The 16,348-nt window shown below is 50.1% G+C and overlaps 1 protein-coding gene across 2 annotated transcripts in view; it reads left to right on the top strand.

Moving 5' to 3' along the window:
* GNPTAB (N-acetylglucosamine-1-phosphate transferase subunits alpha and beta) overlaps window positions 1-16,348 on the top strand; it is a 625,912-nt gene that overhangs the window by 192,863 nt on the left and 416,701 nt on the right. For both annotated transcript variants that reach the window (XM_069629897.1, XM_069629896.1), the window contains exons 6-7: window positions 3,172-3,236; window positions 3,690-3,824. In XM_069629897.1, coding sequence (XP_069485998.1) covers window positions 3,172-3,236; window positions 3,690-3,824 — 200 coding nt within the window. The remainder of the gene's footprint in view (window positions 1-3,171; window positions 3,237-3,689; window positions 3,825-16,348) is intronic.

The raw sequence follows: 16,348 nt of genomic DNA, 5'->3' as shown, positions 1-16,348 counted from the left end.
CTTTTATATTTGCCTAAAGACAATCTGGGGGCACCAGTGCTCTAAAATGGCCGTGCCACAGGATTTCCTCTTGTTCCTTGGGCATATTGTAGTTTGGCCTTCGGGAAATCCCATGTAAGGTCTGGCACTTGCCTGGGTAAGCTGTTGCTTTGGCGGGCTAGTGATGCATTTGTGTGTGTGTGGGGCCCAGGAAGTGGGTGGGGCTGTCATATCCCGGTCCCACTCCATATCCGTGGTGGCAGAAAGTCTGTGTGGGGCAGATGTGGAAACAGTTGTTGTCCCTGATTGGATAACCCCTGGCTGTTTGAATGGTGCCGATCCTTACCATTGGTGTGCTTGGACTTGCTTCCAGTCCAGGTTTTGTATAAGAGGAGGACCTCTGCAGCCATTTCTTTCGATCATTGGAGCCAAGAATTGCTTGAAAAAGCACAGCTTGTTGAAGATCTGAAGACTCCCCTTTCCCCCCCACCCCGCCGCCAAGTGGCCCAGCATCCCCTGCTACGTCCAACCCAGTGAATCCCTATGTCACGACCTTATTGCTGAAGACCCTGTGTGGTGCTTCAGTCCTTGTTCTAGTGGGACCAACTAGTCTCCATGCCTTCCCGAGGAATCTGCCCTGCTTAGCCTTTAGAAGCGTCCCTAGACTGACCATCTCTCTCATGGGCTACCTCGCCAGAAGCATCGCTGTTCTGTGTGTAAGCCCAGAAATTGGGTGGTCGCCAGCTCGTGTCACAAGTCACCTTCTCCCTGAATTTCAGCATCCTAGCATCAAGGGATCTTGTCCTTGAGTAGCTTCTGTGATCACGACTTGAAGGACACCTGTCTACCGGTGTGAGTTGAGGAACAGGCCTTCCTCCAACCTGTGAGGTCTTCTGAGGAGATTTGCATCAGTGTTTTTTGCACTTCACCAGAAGTTGCACCTTGGAGTTGTACCTGACTGGAAGAATCCTCGAAGCTGCAACTCCTGGGCATCACTCGCCGAAACCAAAGGCAGAAGATCGAGCCCCCAGCGACCCAAAGACGATCCACGAAGTCTGGGAAAATCTGAGTCAGTGGGTTAAGTAAACTGTGTATTGCACACTCCCCCCCCCCCCTCTAGACCCTGCTCGCCCCCATTCTCTATAAGATAACATTGGGAACAAGTCCCTTTGTCTCCTGCATTCCATTCCACTCACCTTTTGGCCACCTAACGATAAGGAGTTCGAGTAGCTACACGGAGCAAGAGGACCAGCCTAGGAGCGACACGCTCTAGGAGGCTCTGTGGAGACTGGAAAGGAGCATGAGGAAGGGAGCCGTGCTTCCAGACCGCTGCAAAGACTGGAGCCGAGAGAAGCCTGAACACCTTCTGGTGGTCCCGGCAAGGGCAGAAAGCAAAGCGAGAGCCAACGTAACATACGATTTGGAGCCGGGAGCACAGCAAAGGCATCAAGTATGAATCAGTGCGCCCAGGGAAAGGGTTGAGATGCCGAAGGAATGTCGGGCGGCAGAACAAAAGCCCTAGGCTGTGGGACTGGGGTCTGTGACCCTCCGTATGAGCTTGCCAGAGACCAAGAGTGGAAAACAGAGAGATTACATGTTTTGACATAATAACAAGATATACCAAGTGTTCGCAAAGCCAAGTGTTTGAAAGAGACTGCATAAAAGTCCTTGCTGGAGACTATACTAGGCAAAGTCAAGTTTTTGCAAGAAAGTGAGAGTGTGCATCCAAGACCTGGCAGGAGATTATACCAGCAAAGACAAGAATTTGGGATTAACAAAAAGAGAATCTCAAGGAAGAGCCATGGCCTTAAAATTGTAAATTGTTAAGAATGTGGACAATAGCCTGGCAAAGAAATATACTACGTGGCCTGCAGGAGTGGAACCCGCAACTAAAGTGTAAACCAGAGAATCACAAGGGAGACATATGCCCTTAAGATTTTGAACTCTATTGAATGTGAAAGGAAACCTGGGGAAGGGAGCGATTTCTTCAGAAACCATGAACAACTTGAGAGGAAAGTGGTGTCCTCTTGAGTTACAATGAACTTAGTTGTTCTTTGTTTGAACTTTTCATTTTGGAAGAAAAGGAGTCTGGGTAAGGGAGTAATTCCCTGGAACTGTGCACATTTTCCACTTGCATCTTTTTGGTTGGATGTTTCCTTTTGTGTTGGAATTGAGCATGTGTGCACTTTGAAACTCAGAGACAATATCCTTTGCACCTTTGTGAGGGCCAGGATTGGATTACGGACACAGGGTATAGTTTTACTTTGGACATCTTGACAAAGGGCAGACCCATTAGCTTTGGTTGAGGGAGAGATACTGCTTATAGAATAGGGAATTAAAGGCATTGCTCAGCCCCTTTGATCATATAATAAAAATGTAGAGCCCAACCATGACTCTTCTGGGTCCTTGTCTCATTCCTGACTGCTCACACTCTGTAAAACTCTAATTTAGAAATTGTCAAACTTGGGGGAGCATGTTTGTCACATGGACCATTATTCAACCTTTTTGTAATCCATCCTGTGTAAATATAACACCAATTATAGGGGAAAAAGCATCCGTGTCTAATCGAAACAGGTCTACATGGGTGCAGAGAAGATCTGGCGGTTTTCTGGAGACTGCATGACCTCATAGTTGATGGTAAAGGGGAAATTAAAACACAAGCAAGGCTGCAGTATATACTGGGGTAGTTTTTATGTTACGCAATTCACGTTTGATTTATCTTTGCTTTTTTTCATAATTCTTTGGTTTATGGATGTAAATATTCAAGCCCTGATTTGAAAAAGACAGAGGTACCGTTGAAACACGTGTCATCACATAGGGCGAATGCTAACAATAGTACAAAACTTTTGATCACCAAGAATCGAGTTCTTGTGTTTTCTTTTTCCCGGTTTTTGCCGCATGATTATAATTGAGAGTAACCAGAAACTCAATATCTTGGCAGGTTGTCGTGAAATTAAGAGCGGGTCCTGAAATTAACTAACACGCTCTTTGCTGATAGTAAAAAGGAGTTTACTTCCCACCTAGGAATCTGTACAGAAGGTGGCATCTCTGGCTCTCGTTATGCCCAGCTGAGGGTGGCAGCTATAGTTCAAATACTGTTCATTTAGAAGGGGCATAGGTTGCATGCTGTGTTCTAGATCCTGCTATGTAGCCCGCCTGGAAATAATTCTTACTTTTGGCTCTTATTTCCAGCTGAAGATGCACATTCTGGAGTTTCGCTTGAGAGCAGCAAGCAGGCAGTATGGCGCGGCTACATGGTATGTTTCTGTACATCGATCATTTATTCTTAAATGTGTAATCCCCACTTTGAAAGACGTCCAGCCTCTCTTGGAAGAGGCAAAAAGAACTGAGATCATATTGCATCTGAATCCTTTCTGCAGGGGTCTTCTGCGAATAACCAAGACTGGGTAACCTAAGAAGCTCGATAGTGTCAGGAAACTATATTCTATGATCAATGAGGTCTTCTAGATTAGTCTTGCACACATTGGGGCAGAGTGGGCATAATTCTCGAAAGCAAAAAGAAGTGGTTTCCAAGTAGTCTTAAAGTAAGCATTGGATTCTGCCTCTGGATTCAGTTTTCTAATTGTCTCCCCAGAATGTTTCCGGTTTGTGCCTTCGCCTCAAAGCAGCAATAGACTTCTTCTTAATGTAGCTCTGTCGTTTCAAATCACAGCTCGTACATGAACATTTATTTTGTTTTTGTTTTATAGACGACCGATAAGGAAGCTCCTGGATTGGTGTTAATGCAGCACTTGGCGTTCCTCACAGGATTTCCTGCAAAATTTAAAGAGACGGAACAGCTGAGAAGAAAACTACCCGAAAACCTGTCCTCAAAAATAAAACTGGTAAGCTTCCTGTTTAGATTGAGAAGTTGCCAAATGTTGTGTGGCCTTGTGACAATATGGTGGTCCCTAATGGGTTATATTGCACATTACTCGGGTTGTCTGCTTTCACAGGGGAGACCTTTGAATACAGGATAAAACATTCACTTCACTACTTAATCTGGACTGTCTGTATGATGAGCTACTCATGACAGCTGTGGAATGTATCCTGAACTAGCGCCTTCTGGATCCATGCCGCCTCGTCCCTCATACCTCTGGGACAGTCTCCCCAGGTCACAGAGGTGGTAGGTGTCTGCCCAACAATGTATTTGCTCCTCTTTCCGTCCTGAGTGACCTTTTCTGTAGCTGCCTTTTCCCTCCGCTGAGTGCTCACTCGAACCTGTGCAGCAATTTTCCTACCTTCTGGGTTCCTCTTCTGCCTCTTAAACTCTTGTGATGCTGCATCATTTAAGTCAGAATGTGGGTCTTTCAGGACATCAATGTAGATGCTTGATCACTGCTAGACTGCAAGCTGTGCCTGGGGAGGGGGTGGGATGCCGGGGTTTACCATCGTGCCACAATGTCTCTGACCCCATCGGAGGATGCAGAAGAGATGTTCTGGTGATAGCATGTATACATATAATTATGCATCCATGCGGTTTATATTGCACAGAGGAACACCGTACAAAATAAAAGCAGAATACAGGCAAGGCAATCGTGAACTGGGAAAGGAAAAGGGGACAGGGGCATTTACACTGTCATTTATCCCTCAAGCCCCTAGCGAGGAACAACCCACAGTGCCTTAAACGGGGTGCACACAACCTGCTTATATATTGTCATACTCTGCTTATCTGGGGTACTGCATTGCCTTAGAGTGAGTGGTCAAGTGTGGTCTCCCACCTTTCCACAGTTCTCCTCCCCTCCCCCCAGCGTCTGCTGTTACTGGCTGACTGCATTTATAATGGCTGAGAATCAAATACTTGTTATGGTTCTGTAAAGGTTGTGTAATGGTTGTGTATAGCTAATGTTAGAATTAGGGCCATTGTGATGTGTACACCTTGGATATGATCACTGTTAATGTTAATGTAAAAGGACATTTGTACCGCGCACTATCACCACCAGAGTGGTCCCCTGGCACTCTGGCGGCTCTGAAAGAGGAGGGGAGTTTGAGTTAGTGGGAGGAAGCAGGAAAAGTGCAAGAGAGCAGTGATGTGCTGTTGGCGGCCTCAGCCCGGTGGGTCCGTTGGCTGGGCCTGGGGTGTTTGCGGCTGGTAGTCGTTGTGTACTGTTGTGCAAGACTATGTGTGTTTTTGTTTTGTTGTTGCAATATAGTGAGGTTTGTGCGGTTTGTTGTGCTGGAGGTTTTGGTTGTGTTTGGTTTGGAGTTTGAGAGGTGTATGCAGAAAGGGAAATTGTTAGTAGGGTTGGTTAATTTGCGTCTCTATCCTGAATTGAGGCGCTCGGCTTGCTTAGTCTCCCCTGATGCGGCTCTGTTCTGATCTGGGTCTGACTGGTATACAAGGTTTCTTACTCCTCTGGCCCCCACCTCTAACGTGCTGTCTCATAGCCCCCCTGTCCTCCCTTCATACTCCCGTGGCCAGTGCACCGGCCTATGTCAGCCTCTTAGGTAGTGTGGTGATTGCCAATATCTTGACAATTCCGCTGTCTGTGGGAGACATTGGTTCGTATCACAACAGGATTGGTTCCCAAAAACCCTGATCAAAAGCCAAAGCGTGATGTTGTGTGATGTCTTCGGAAAGGTAGATGCTCGTGTTGAGTTTAGGCTCAATGGAATTCCATAACGGGGGCAAAAAGAATGTCCACTTAGTCGATTTCCCTGGATCCAGGCGGTTTGGAAAAGAATGGCAGGAGTAGAGTGCTGATGGCGACCCTGAATGTCGTGAATGTAAGGAAGGCATGGTATCAACAGTAAGCCCGACACAAGTAACCACAGTTCAAGGGGGTTTATTGAACTTCAATTGGGTTTCAGAAACGCCTGTCTAACCCTAAATCTAAAAATGGGAGCAAGCTACGACCATCAAATAATAATAATAACACAATCCTAGTGGTGTCTATTCAAAATAAAAGGGCCTATACTAATAAAGCTATTGCCAATCCTTACCTCCAAATACAAATAGTGTGGGAAACAATGTTATGCAAAAGAAAAGTGTTCATGACATTATATGTCAGGATATTCAAGCTGTTGGCTTCCCTTCCCCATGTTTTCAGCATGGGACACAGCGCTATACTTGGGCTTAGCACAGTCTCTGGCATTTCTAGCACAAGGGTGCAGTCCAAGACTCCAATATCTTGGCCTTCTGTGGCAAAGTCTCTTTGCCGTTCAAAGTCTCTTCTTTCAGAGGCCCTGATGCAACAAACAAAGTTCCTTTCCTTTCAGGATTCTCCTATGCACACTTTTCTCAGATTTACTGTTCACCTCGGATCCCTTTGTCGGGCTCAGATCCACTTTAACACAAGGTTTATATTTCACATATACACAATTTTCTTAGGATTTACACGTATGCAATTTCTCGGGTGATTCACGCTTCACCCCGGAGCCCCTTCTGCCAGGCTCAGATCCGTTCTAACCCAAAATCTTCAATTAGTCTCCCTCTGCCAGGCTTGGACCAATGTTTCAATTGTGACACAAAGCTCTCAATGGATCTCCCTCTGCCGGGCTCAAGCTCAAGGCTGAAGGCGCAAGCCAAAGCCCACCAATGGTACGGAACTGCACCAATCCTGGACAACCACTGGTTATCACTGCAGCGGCTGACTTCTGGGCACCAGAAGATGTGGACTGGAAGCAATGACAGAAGCAGGAACCCAATCCTGAAAGATCAGGGCCACTTCACCTCCGGGCTGGTTGGTTCAGGGCTCAGAGAGGATCTTGTTGCCCTCAGGGAGGAGAGTGTCAAAGCCTGTGACAGAGCTGGGTGTGAACCATGTCTCGGTGAGAGCGAGGACATCCAGGTCAAGGTCTTCGGGGAAGTGGCAGATGTCAGAGGAGTGTTTGACAGCAGAGCAAGTGTTGAGAGCAGCTACGTGGAGCAGGTTGCCACATTTGAAAGACTTCCTGGGAGGACTACAGGAGTGAGGTACAGCCAGCAGGAGCGGTAGAAGGGCCCAAGAGTGGGTAGAGGCAGTAGACGGAGGTAGCATAGGGGCCACAGAGCTGTTAGGAGTGGAAGGAGAAGGGAGGAAGTAGATGAGACGCAGAAGACGCCTATCAAGGAGGCGATTGGACTGAGGGCACTGGACCATGACGGTACCATTTAGATAGACATTGATGATGCTCTTGGAGGATTGGAAGGAGGCGAAGGACATCCCACTGGGTGCCACCATTAATGGGCGAGGAGGCGAGAGAACAGAGAACATATGAGGGGTACATAGTTTTCGAGAAGGAACAACAATAAATGTAATAAGGGTCTGGATTCATTGATAATGCCCGTTGCAAATACTAATAATATAGTGAGTCGTTGCTTCATTTCATTTTGTGATTAATCTTGTATCTTCTTTCGAATTAAGGATATGTTGGTTCTTTGTTTTTATGTCTATCTCTTTTCGTGTTCTTGAAATATTTACGTATGTTGGAATAATGGATTTACTTCTCATCTTTTTAGATGTTTTTATGATTATATGTATGGACATGTTTTAGTGATTTAGTATTTGTGAAAAACTGATTCTTCAGTTGTAACACAATAAAAAAAAATTAAAAAGGTAACGACAAAGAGGATGTTGGTGAGAGTCTGTCTGGAGGACGCACTGATGTAGGTATCAGCGATAGGGAGGCATGGGTTGGAGACCAGCATATCCATTTTGAACGTTTTCTTTACTTTCTTAGTGAAAGGGACAGGATAGGAGATAGAGCAGCAGTTTGAGGAGATGGGAGAGATTGAGAGCACCATAAAGCGTGCAAGGAGGTCAAGAGAGGAGAGTGGGGGAGGAAAAGAAGCACAGCCCAGAGCCGCGCACCACAGGAAGTACCAGAGGGGGGAGGGTTCACACAGAAGGAGGCACACAGGCAGCACAAGCAGCTAACACACCACAGGGTAATGCTGGAGCATGGACGGAAGACCGGGGGGGGAGGGTCGCACTTCGAGAACACCTTGGTTTGACTTTCCTAAAAAAAGGGGAAAAGGCCTAGTTTTTAACACACAGCAATTCAAAAAGAAAATGCAACGTTCTTGGAGAAATGCTAAGCACTACAGTTCACTGAGATACTTATTGGTGGTGCGATAAGCAAAACAGTGTAAGTAGAGGGGTGGGTCAGTTTAGTGATATGATATGGTATTTATAACGCGCCTATACACAAATGTTTCAAGGAGCGATGAGGCAAGGGAGGGGAAACAGAGGGAAGACAGACAGCGATCCTACTGGGGCAAGTGACATTGAGATTGTGAAAGTGCAGGGAGTAGGGGAAGGGGAAAAGTGCAGGGGGAAGGGGAGGGGGCAGTGCAGTACATAGCATAACAGTAAAATAAATAAAGACAATAAATAAAAGTGTGGCCAGCTGGTGGCAAGTGCAAGGGTAAGAGCAGACATCAGGGGGCAAGTGCTAGTAGGGGCTGTAGGGATACTGAAACGGTCCCCAAGTGCAAGGGTGGCCAAAGGGCAGTGCAGGTGTGCAACTGGCGGGGAGGGGACCTGGGCCCGAGATCGGAGGGTAGCCAGGTAACCAGGGCAGATACAGATGAGCAGGGGAGAGGAGGAGAGAAAACAGAAGCAAAGAGGAAGGTCTTGAGGCTCTTCCGGAACCGGAAATGGTTCTCCTCAAGTTTCAGGGAGGCAGCGAGGCTGTTCCAAAGGGAGGCCCCAGCAGAAGAAAGAGATCTACCACCAACTCGCTGCTTGGAGAAGCGACTGACCATGTGGGAGTTGGAGGCGGGTGAGCGAAGAGCTCGAGAGGGAAGATATTTAGGGAGAGAGAGTTGAAGGTATCGAGGTCCCAGGCCCCAGAAGGCCTTGTGGACAATGCAGAGGGTTATGAACTTAATCCTCGCCACCACTGGGAGCCAGTGAAGACATTTCAGTCCTGGAGAGACACAATCCCTGGGCTTGAGGCCAAGGACAAGTCTCACAGTCCTGTTCTGGATGAGTTGCGGAGAGTAGAGGCAGGAAGATTTAGAATGAGGCTATTGCAGTATTCCAGCCTAGAGAGAACCAGAGCTCTGGAGATGGTGAGCTTCTGGGGGAAGGAGAGGAAAGGAAGAATACTTCTGAGGAGGTGCAGCTGGTAGTGTGAGTTCTTAGAGACGTCAGATATGTGAGGGACGAAAAGTGTGGATTCGAAGATTACCCTGAGGTTTTTAGCCTCACGGGTGGCCGTAGGAAGAGGGCCAAGAGGGGCCGGCCAGAGAGTGACAGCAAAGGAGGGAGCAGGTTTGATTGCTTCCCACCCTGACCGCATTGCACTTACTTTCACAGTTGCAGCAGGTTGATGGCTGCATGCTACTTGCTTCCCCAGCTGACACTGGCAGACACCATCTGGAGCTGCTTCTGAAGGAGCTGCCCTTTGCCTTGACACCGGCAGACATCTGGAGCCGCTACTGAAGGAGCTGCCCTTTGCCTTGACACTGGCAGACACTATCTGGAGCTGCTTCTGAAGGAGCTGCCCTTTGCCTTGACACTGGCAGACACTATCTGGAGCTGCTTCTGAAGGAGCTGCCCTTTGCCTCGACACTGGCGGACACTATCTGGAGCTGCTTCTGAAGGAGCTGCCCTTTGCCTTGGGGCTCTTAGCCACAGGGGGCTGCAACGGGCAGAGGGCTGCCCTGGAAGCTAGAATAAATAAGGCCAAGTAGCCAATGGGGGTCAGAGGCGGGACAATGAAGGTGGCAACACAAGGAGGAAAAACTGAGAAATCAAACAAGGACTCACAGCACTAACAGAACAAAGGATTCCCCAAGGAAACCCAATATAACTAAGCCCAGCAAAGGATGTTATTTTGCAAGCCTCACCTCGGCGCCCACGGTGGAATGCATTTCTGGTCATATAGAGTAAACGAAAGTTAACAGGGTTGATATCAGATTTGCCGGTCACTTTGAACTAGCTTCTCGGTCACCACAGATGCCTGATAACCAAGAGCTGCTTTTTGCTCCCATCCACCAAATCCTTATTTTGAACCCTTCCGGATCACATGCATCTCTCTCGCCTCCTCTTGGCAGAACGGAGCCACTCACCGGTAGTTTTGGTGCACACATGCTCTGAGCACTGGACTGAACTCTTGTCTCCCCTCTCGTAGCCCCCTGAATTCTTCTGCTCCCGCCAAGCTCTAAATGCCATTGCCAGACACAGAACTATGCAACAGGTCAGGCTTGTTATGTGTGTCCCTCCCAAGTGTATTACCCTTTTAAGATGGGCCATGACTGTATCATGGTCCAACCTATAAAAGGAGCAACTGCAGGCACATGCGACAGAATGGCTGCAGACTCCAAGAATGGATCTGTTGTCTCTGTCTCTCATTTTGGACCTGTAGACCTACACTGTGTGATCACGGTCCTGCGGGTCCTTGCTGGTCTGGGCCCCCCAGACCAGCCTGGTGCCCTGGGTTCCCCCCAGGCACCCTCCATCTGGATGCTCCCAGCATCCATGGTGCCCCTTCGGGCTTCTACTTTCATTCCGGGCACAGTTCCTTCTGGCCCTCAACCTAGGCACATCAGCACCCTCTTCGCAAAGGGCCGCAGCGAGGGAGGATCCGCAGGCAGGGCACTGGGGATGCCTCACCCGGCATCGTGATCCAGGGGCTCGGGGCGGTGAATATATATGCGCTCTGGACCGGAGCACCGGAAGGGAAAAAAGATGCAATGCTCCAGAGCAAAGAAAGGTGTGTATGGCCCCACTGCACCGAAAGATCCCGGGCTGCCCTGCGGTGAAAGCAGTCAAGTGCTCCATGTCGGAACACGCACAACAAAATGCAAATGGTCCCCAATAGAACCCTGGCCCGCAGGCGAAGATGGGGAACCAGAAGTGGATGTTCCCTAGTACTACCGCGCCACCGGCGGTGAAGAAGAAAGCAGCAGCTCCATGTCAGAGCGAAGTTGGGAAAATGTTTTCGTGTCCCTGCTGTGAAAATGAAGTGCCCCATGCGGCACAATGAAAGATCAGGTGTGCTCCGGTGCCGGCACTTGTGCAGAGAAGGCCCTGCACAGAAAGAACCCCAGCCTCATAGCGGTGAATTTTAATACGCTTCATGCCGGAGCTTGTGAAGGAGAGGGCCCCACCTGCAAATCCTGGGCCAGAAAACATACAGTACGATCCTGGGCCAGCATTTCTGACCAACCCAGTGATGATTGTCTCAGAGCTACACAACATGTATGACACTGCAACAGAACTGTAGCACTGAAATGAAGGACCTGCGCTGATCAAAGAGCCGGCAACAAATTAAGGCAGCACCTGCCTGCGGCCGAGGCAGGGGGAGGAAATGTGCCTTGTGACTCAAGCCTACTGACACCCTGCCACCAGTGTTGCCCTGCCTGCCCTACCATCTGTGGACCAGGCCAATGTGGCCCGGGGTGAGGGTTATGCCAGCCCCTGAACTGGGACACCAACTGTCCAATCGTCCTGCCAGATAGAAGGGAAGAGTGGACTGGCTAGGACTGCTGCCCCATCGACAGCAGTGACTCCTACCTGGGGAGGAGAATATGTGGCCCAGACACCCTGTCACCTGTGTCCGGCCAACCAACATCTTGCTGCACCACCATATCAAGGAGTGTAACGAGCAAGTGAGGGTTGCAGCTCTGCACGAGTGCTTGTGCGCCCTCCTGTGCCACTACAGTAAAGAGATGCTCCTGCCTGGGTGAGCGTGACCAAGAAGAAGGGGCATGTAACATGCTGTCACAACATAGACGCTCTGCTACCCGCGTCTTGCTGCCTGCCCCCAAGGGACTGACTGAGCCTGAATCTGGTGCAGCCTAGACATCCTCCTACGCGTGTCTCGCTGCCTGCCCCAATATCAAGGGGTGACTGAGCCTGAATCTGGCGTTGCCTAGACGCTCTGCTACCCGCGTCTTGCTGCCTGCCCTCAAGGGACTGACTGAGCCTGAATCTGGTGCAGCCTAGACATCCTGCTAGGCATGTCTCGCTGCCTGCCCCAATATCAAGGGGCTGACTGAGCCTGAATCTACCGTTGCCTAGATGCTCTGCTACCCACGTCTCGCTGTCTGCCCCAACATCAAGGGACTAAGCAGATGGGGCCCCAGGGCTCCCAGGTGTGGCTTTGTTGGCCTTTGAACTTTGCCATCAACGGACCTTAACCGTGGTAATGACTATCCTGGACGTACACTGAAGCAAAGTGAACTGGTCTCCTGCAATCCTGCAAGTGCTCGGAGAAGACACAGTAAACGTTTTTAGATGCCTTGAGCCTGCATGTAGATTGTGTTAAAGTGGTCCCAGTTAAATGGATGTGACGCTGTGCTCCCGTAGCTTGTAGGCATGCTCTAAATGGTTCCAACAGCTAACAATGGCATCATTCAGTGGTTGAAGTTCCACTTACCCCAGGTTAATAAAGGGTCGTGTGAAATGTGGTAGAACTGCCACCATTCCAGCGGCGGTTCGCCTACCACGAGCGTCAGCCGATGAATATGTTTAGAGTGTTTTGATATGTGGTATATGTCTGTCCTGTCTCCTCCAGCCGGAGGAGCCTGAGAAACTTGGAAAGAAAAACCACAGCGTTTTCCAACACAATAACGTTGTATTTATGTTTGCGGTCGCTTCAAAAGCGACCGCAAACATAAATGCAACGTTTTTAAAGCTGCGGTTTTATTTCTAAGTTTTCCGGGCTCCTCCAGCCCGGAAAACTTAGAAAAAAAACCGCAGCTAGTGCTTATTTTTTTTTAATTTTTTTAAATAAATAGCACTTACCGAGATACAGCTGCAGCTTTCCTGCTCTGGTCTCCGGTCCCCGTCCTCCGGGTACAGCACTAATGAAGGGAAAGCCACCCAGCGGTAGCTTTTGTTTACTACAGCTGGCTGGCTTTTCCTTCATTAGTGCCGCAAAAGCCAGCACAGGAGGGCATCCATTTCACAAAATGGATGCGCCCATGTGCTTGCTTTTGCGAATTTTGAGCTTGAATAGCTCAAAACTTTACATAGGAAGTTTTAAAAAGGAGAATGCTAGTATTTTTTTTTTATGTTGCCTATCTATTTTTTAAATACAATTTTTTACTAGACCATGCCTTTAAGTCTAAAGTTCTGGTAAGACTGATCTTCTCGGATTGAGGGCGGCAAGGCGTTCCATAACTGGGCTGCTTTGACAGGAAAATTGCTACCTCCAACCGTGGATAACTTAAATCTAGGAATGGTGAGGCAGTTAGTATTGACTATCTCGAGGATCTGATGGAAGTCCTTCTATGCAATCGTTCAGAGAGATAGCTAGGAGCAGCATTATTCAGAGCTTTGTGGGCAAGTGAAGCAGGTTATATTCAGTTGTCATTCTGTAACGGGGGAATCATTTATGTTTCAGTTACATTTGTTTTGTTCGTTGTGAAAAAAGGAGTGTTGTGTGTCCCTCCCAAGTGTTTTTCCCTTTTAAAATGGGCCATAAAGGAGCCCCTGCAGGCAGGTGCGACAGAATGGCTGCAGACTCCAAGAATAGATCTGCTGTCTCCGTCTCTCACTTTGGTCCTGCAAGCCTACACCGTCTGATCACGGTTCTGCAGCCCTGGCATGCAGGCACACACTGTGAGATCACGGTCCTGCAAGCCCACATTGTGTGATCACGGTCCTGCAGCCCTGGCCTGCAGGCCCACACTGTGTGATCACGGTCCTTCAGCCCTGGCCTGCAGGCCTACACCGTCTGATCACGGTCCTACAGCCCTGGCATGCAGGCTCACATTGTGTGATCATGGTCCTGCAGCCCTGGCCTGCAGGCTCACATTGTGTGATCATGGTCCTACAGGCCTACACGGTCTGATCACGGTTCTGCAGCCCTGGCATGCAGGCCCACACTGTGAGATCACGGTCCTGCAGGCTCACGTGTGATCGCGGTCCTGCAGGCCCACACCGTGTGATCACGGTCCTGCAGCCCTGGCCTGCAGGCCTACATCGTGTGATCACCGTCCTGCAGCCCTGGCCTGCAGGCCCACACTGTGTGATCACGGTCCTGCAGCCCTGGCCTGCAGGCCCACACTGTGTGATCACGGTCCTTCAGCCCTGGCCTGCAGGCCTACACCGTCTGATCACGGTCCTGCAGCCCTGGCATGCAGGCTCACATTGTGTAATCACGGTCCTGCAGCCCTGGCTTGCAGGCCCACACTGTGTGATCACGGTCCTGCAGCCCTGGCCTGCAGGCTCGCATTGTGTGATCATGGTCCTGCAGGCCTACACCGTCTGATCACGGTTCTGCAGCCCTGGCATGCAGGCCCACACTATGAGATCACGGTCCTGCAGGCTCACATTGTGTGATCGCGGTCCTGCAGGCCCACACCGTGTGATTACGGTCGTGCAGGCCTACACGTCTGATCACGGTCCTGTAGCCCTGGTCTGCAAGCCTACACTGTGTGATCACGGTCCTGCAGCCCTGGCCTGCAGGCCCACACTGTGTGATCACGGTCCTGCAGCCCTGGCCTGCAGGCCCACGCCGTGTGATCACGGTCCTGCAGCCCGGGCCTGCAGGCCCACACTGTGTGATCACGGTCCTGCAGGCCTACACTGCGTGATCACGGTCCTGCAGCACTGGCCTGCAGGCCTACACTGTGTGATCACGGTCCTGCAGCCCTGGCTTGCAGGCCTACACTGTATGATCACGGTCCTGCAGCCCTGGCTTGCAGGCCCACACTGTGTGATCACGGTCCTGCAGGCCCACACTGTGTGATCACGGTCCTGCAGGTCCACTGTCATTATGCCTACCTCCAAGGAGCCAGGTCCGACCCAGCAACCCCAGAGGCAGGCATCATTTCCCCCAGGGGAGTGCCAGCGGGCCCAAGCTGGGGCCCTTTGGACGCAGTCCTGGCGCCTTAGGCGCCAGGCTCATGTTGGACCTCTGTCCTGGCGCCTTAGGCACCAGGCTCATAAAGCTAGACATGTGTTCAAGTGTTTTTATGTGCACTTACCTGATGCAGACCATGCTGCCACATCCAGGCCCTCTTGAGGCCTGAATGGAACTACTTTACCTGTGGGACTACTTTCCACCCGGGTGTGGTCGGGGAAGGATACATACCTGATCGGAGGAAGGATACACACTTGGGACTTCTTCCAAAGCTATTTAAACCACACCTGATCAGCAACTCACGCTTCGCGTTGTTCTGCTCCTCGCAGCTGGACGCTCACCGTGTCAGCTCCTGCATCTGGACTTCAGCCACGCCTGTCAGCATCCTGGGTCACCTGCAAAGGGAGACAAGAGACCTTACCAGCTAAATCTGCTCCACGGAGACATCACCGACGATCCTGAAAGGGAAGACATTATTTTTAAAAGCATTTTGTTACGATCGCTGCAGCGCTGCATTTCACTCACCTTTCCTGGGTTCCTCCATCTTCAGCAGCGATCATCCGGATACACAGCCACTTCCCAGAGCCTAGAGAAAAAGACAAGAATAAGAGGTGAGAGAAGGAAGGGAATAAGACTTACCTGTTGGGTCATTCCCATTTCATTTCGGGTCTTGCCGCTTCCAGGCATTTTCCGGCCCCCGGCCCCTATGGGGAAAAAAGACAAAGACATTGAATGAGCGAATGCAAAGACAGTTCCCGAGCGCTCATCCAGAACTAACCTGCCATTTACTGGAACTGGAACTGCACGTTTCACTTTGGGTTGGCGCCATATCTCCGGCATTCCGAACCCCGGCCCCCTAAGGGGAAAAAGACATAATCATTAGCGCTTGCTGCAAAAAGACAATGAACATTATTATTAAGCTTGGGCTTTTGAACTAGCAACAGAACTTTTACAGAGCCTTACCTGAATAGTCAAGCTTACCTGAACTCCCATCAATCCTCAATCCAGTGAAGTAACTGGGTTTCAACGCGCCCCTGCATCAGAAGCAGGATGGAGAGCTCATCCTTCCTGACCCTAAGGTGAGACTTCACGGGGAATCGTGGAAGGGTATCGTGGAGGGTTGGAGGAGAGTGGGAGGCTTGAGCATAACTCAGTCAGTAGGTAATACTCCCTTTTCACGCACAGGGGAATATTCCTGCGAGCCGGAGAAGCCAGAGTAGAGGGCCCTTCCTGTCCATCTACAGAGTCCTGCGCTTCACCATTGAAGAAGCATCAGCACTCGAAGCCAGACCTGCGCCTCCGTGGGAATCAGGTGAGCGTTACATCCACACTGTGTGATCACGGTCCTGCAGGTCCACACTGTGTGATCAGTCCTGCAGGCCTACACCCTGTGATCACTGTCCTGCAACCCTAGCTTGCAGGCCCACACTGTGTGATCACTGTCCTGCAGGCCCACACTGTGTGATCAGTCCTGCAGGCCTACACCCTGTGATCACTGTCCTGCAGCCCTAGCTTGCAGGCCCACACTGTGTGATCACTGTCCTGCAGGCCCACACTGTGTGATCACGGTCCTGCAGCCCTTGCTTGCAGGCCCACACTGTGTGATCACGGTCCTGCAGCCCTG

This window comes from Ambystoma mexicanum, chromosome 12 (genome assembly GCF_040938575.1).
Source record: "Ambystoma mexicanum isolate Mex_15411 chromosome 12, UKY_AmexF1_1, whole genome shotgun sequence".
Taxonomy (NCBI): domain Eukaryota; kingdom Metazoa; phylum Chordata; class Amphibia; order Caudata; family Ambystomatidae; genus Ambystoma; species Ambystoma mexicanum.
This window is presented reverse-complemented; position numbering and strand designations above follow the sequence as displayed.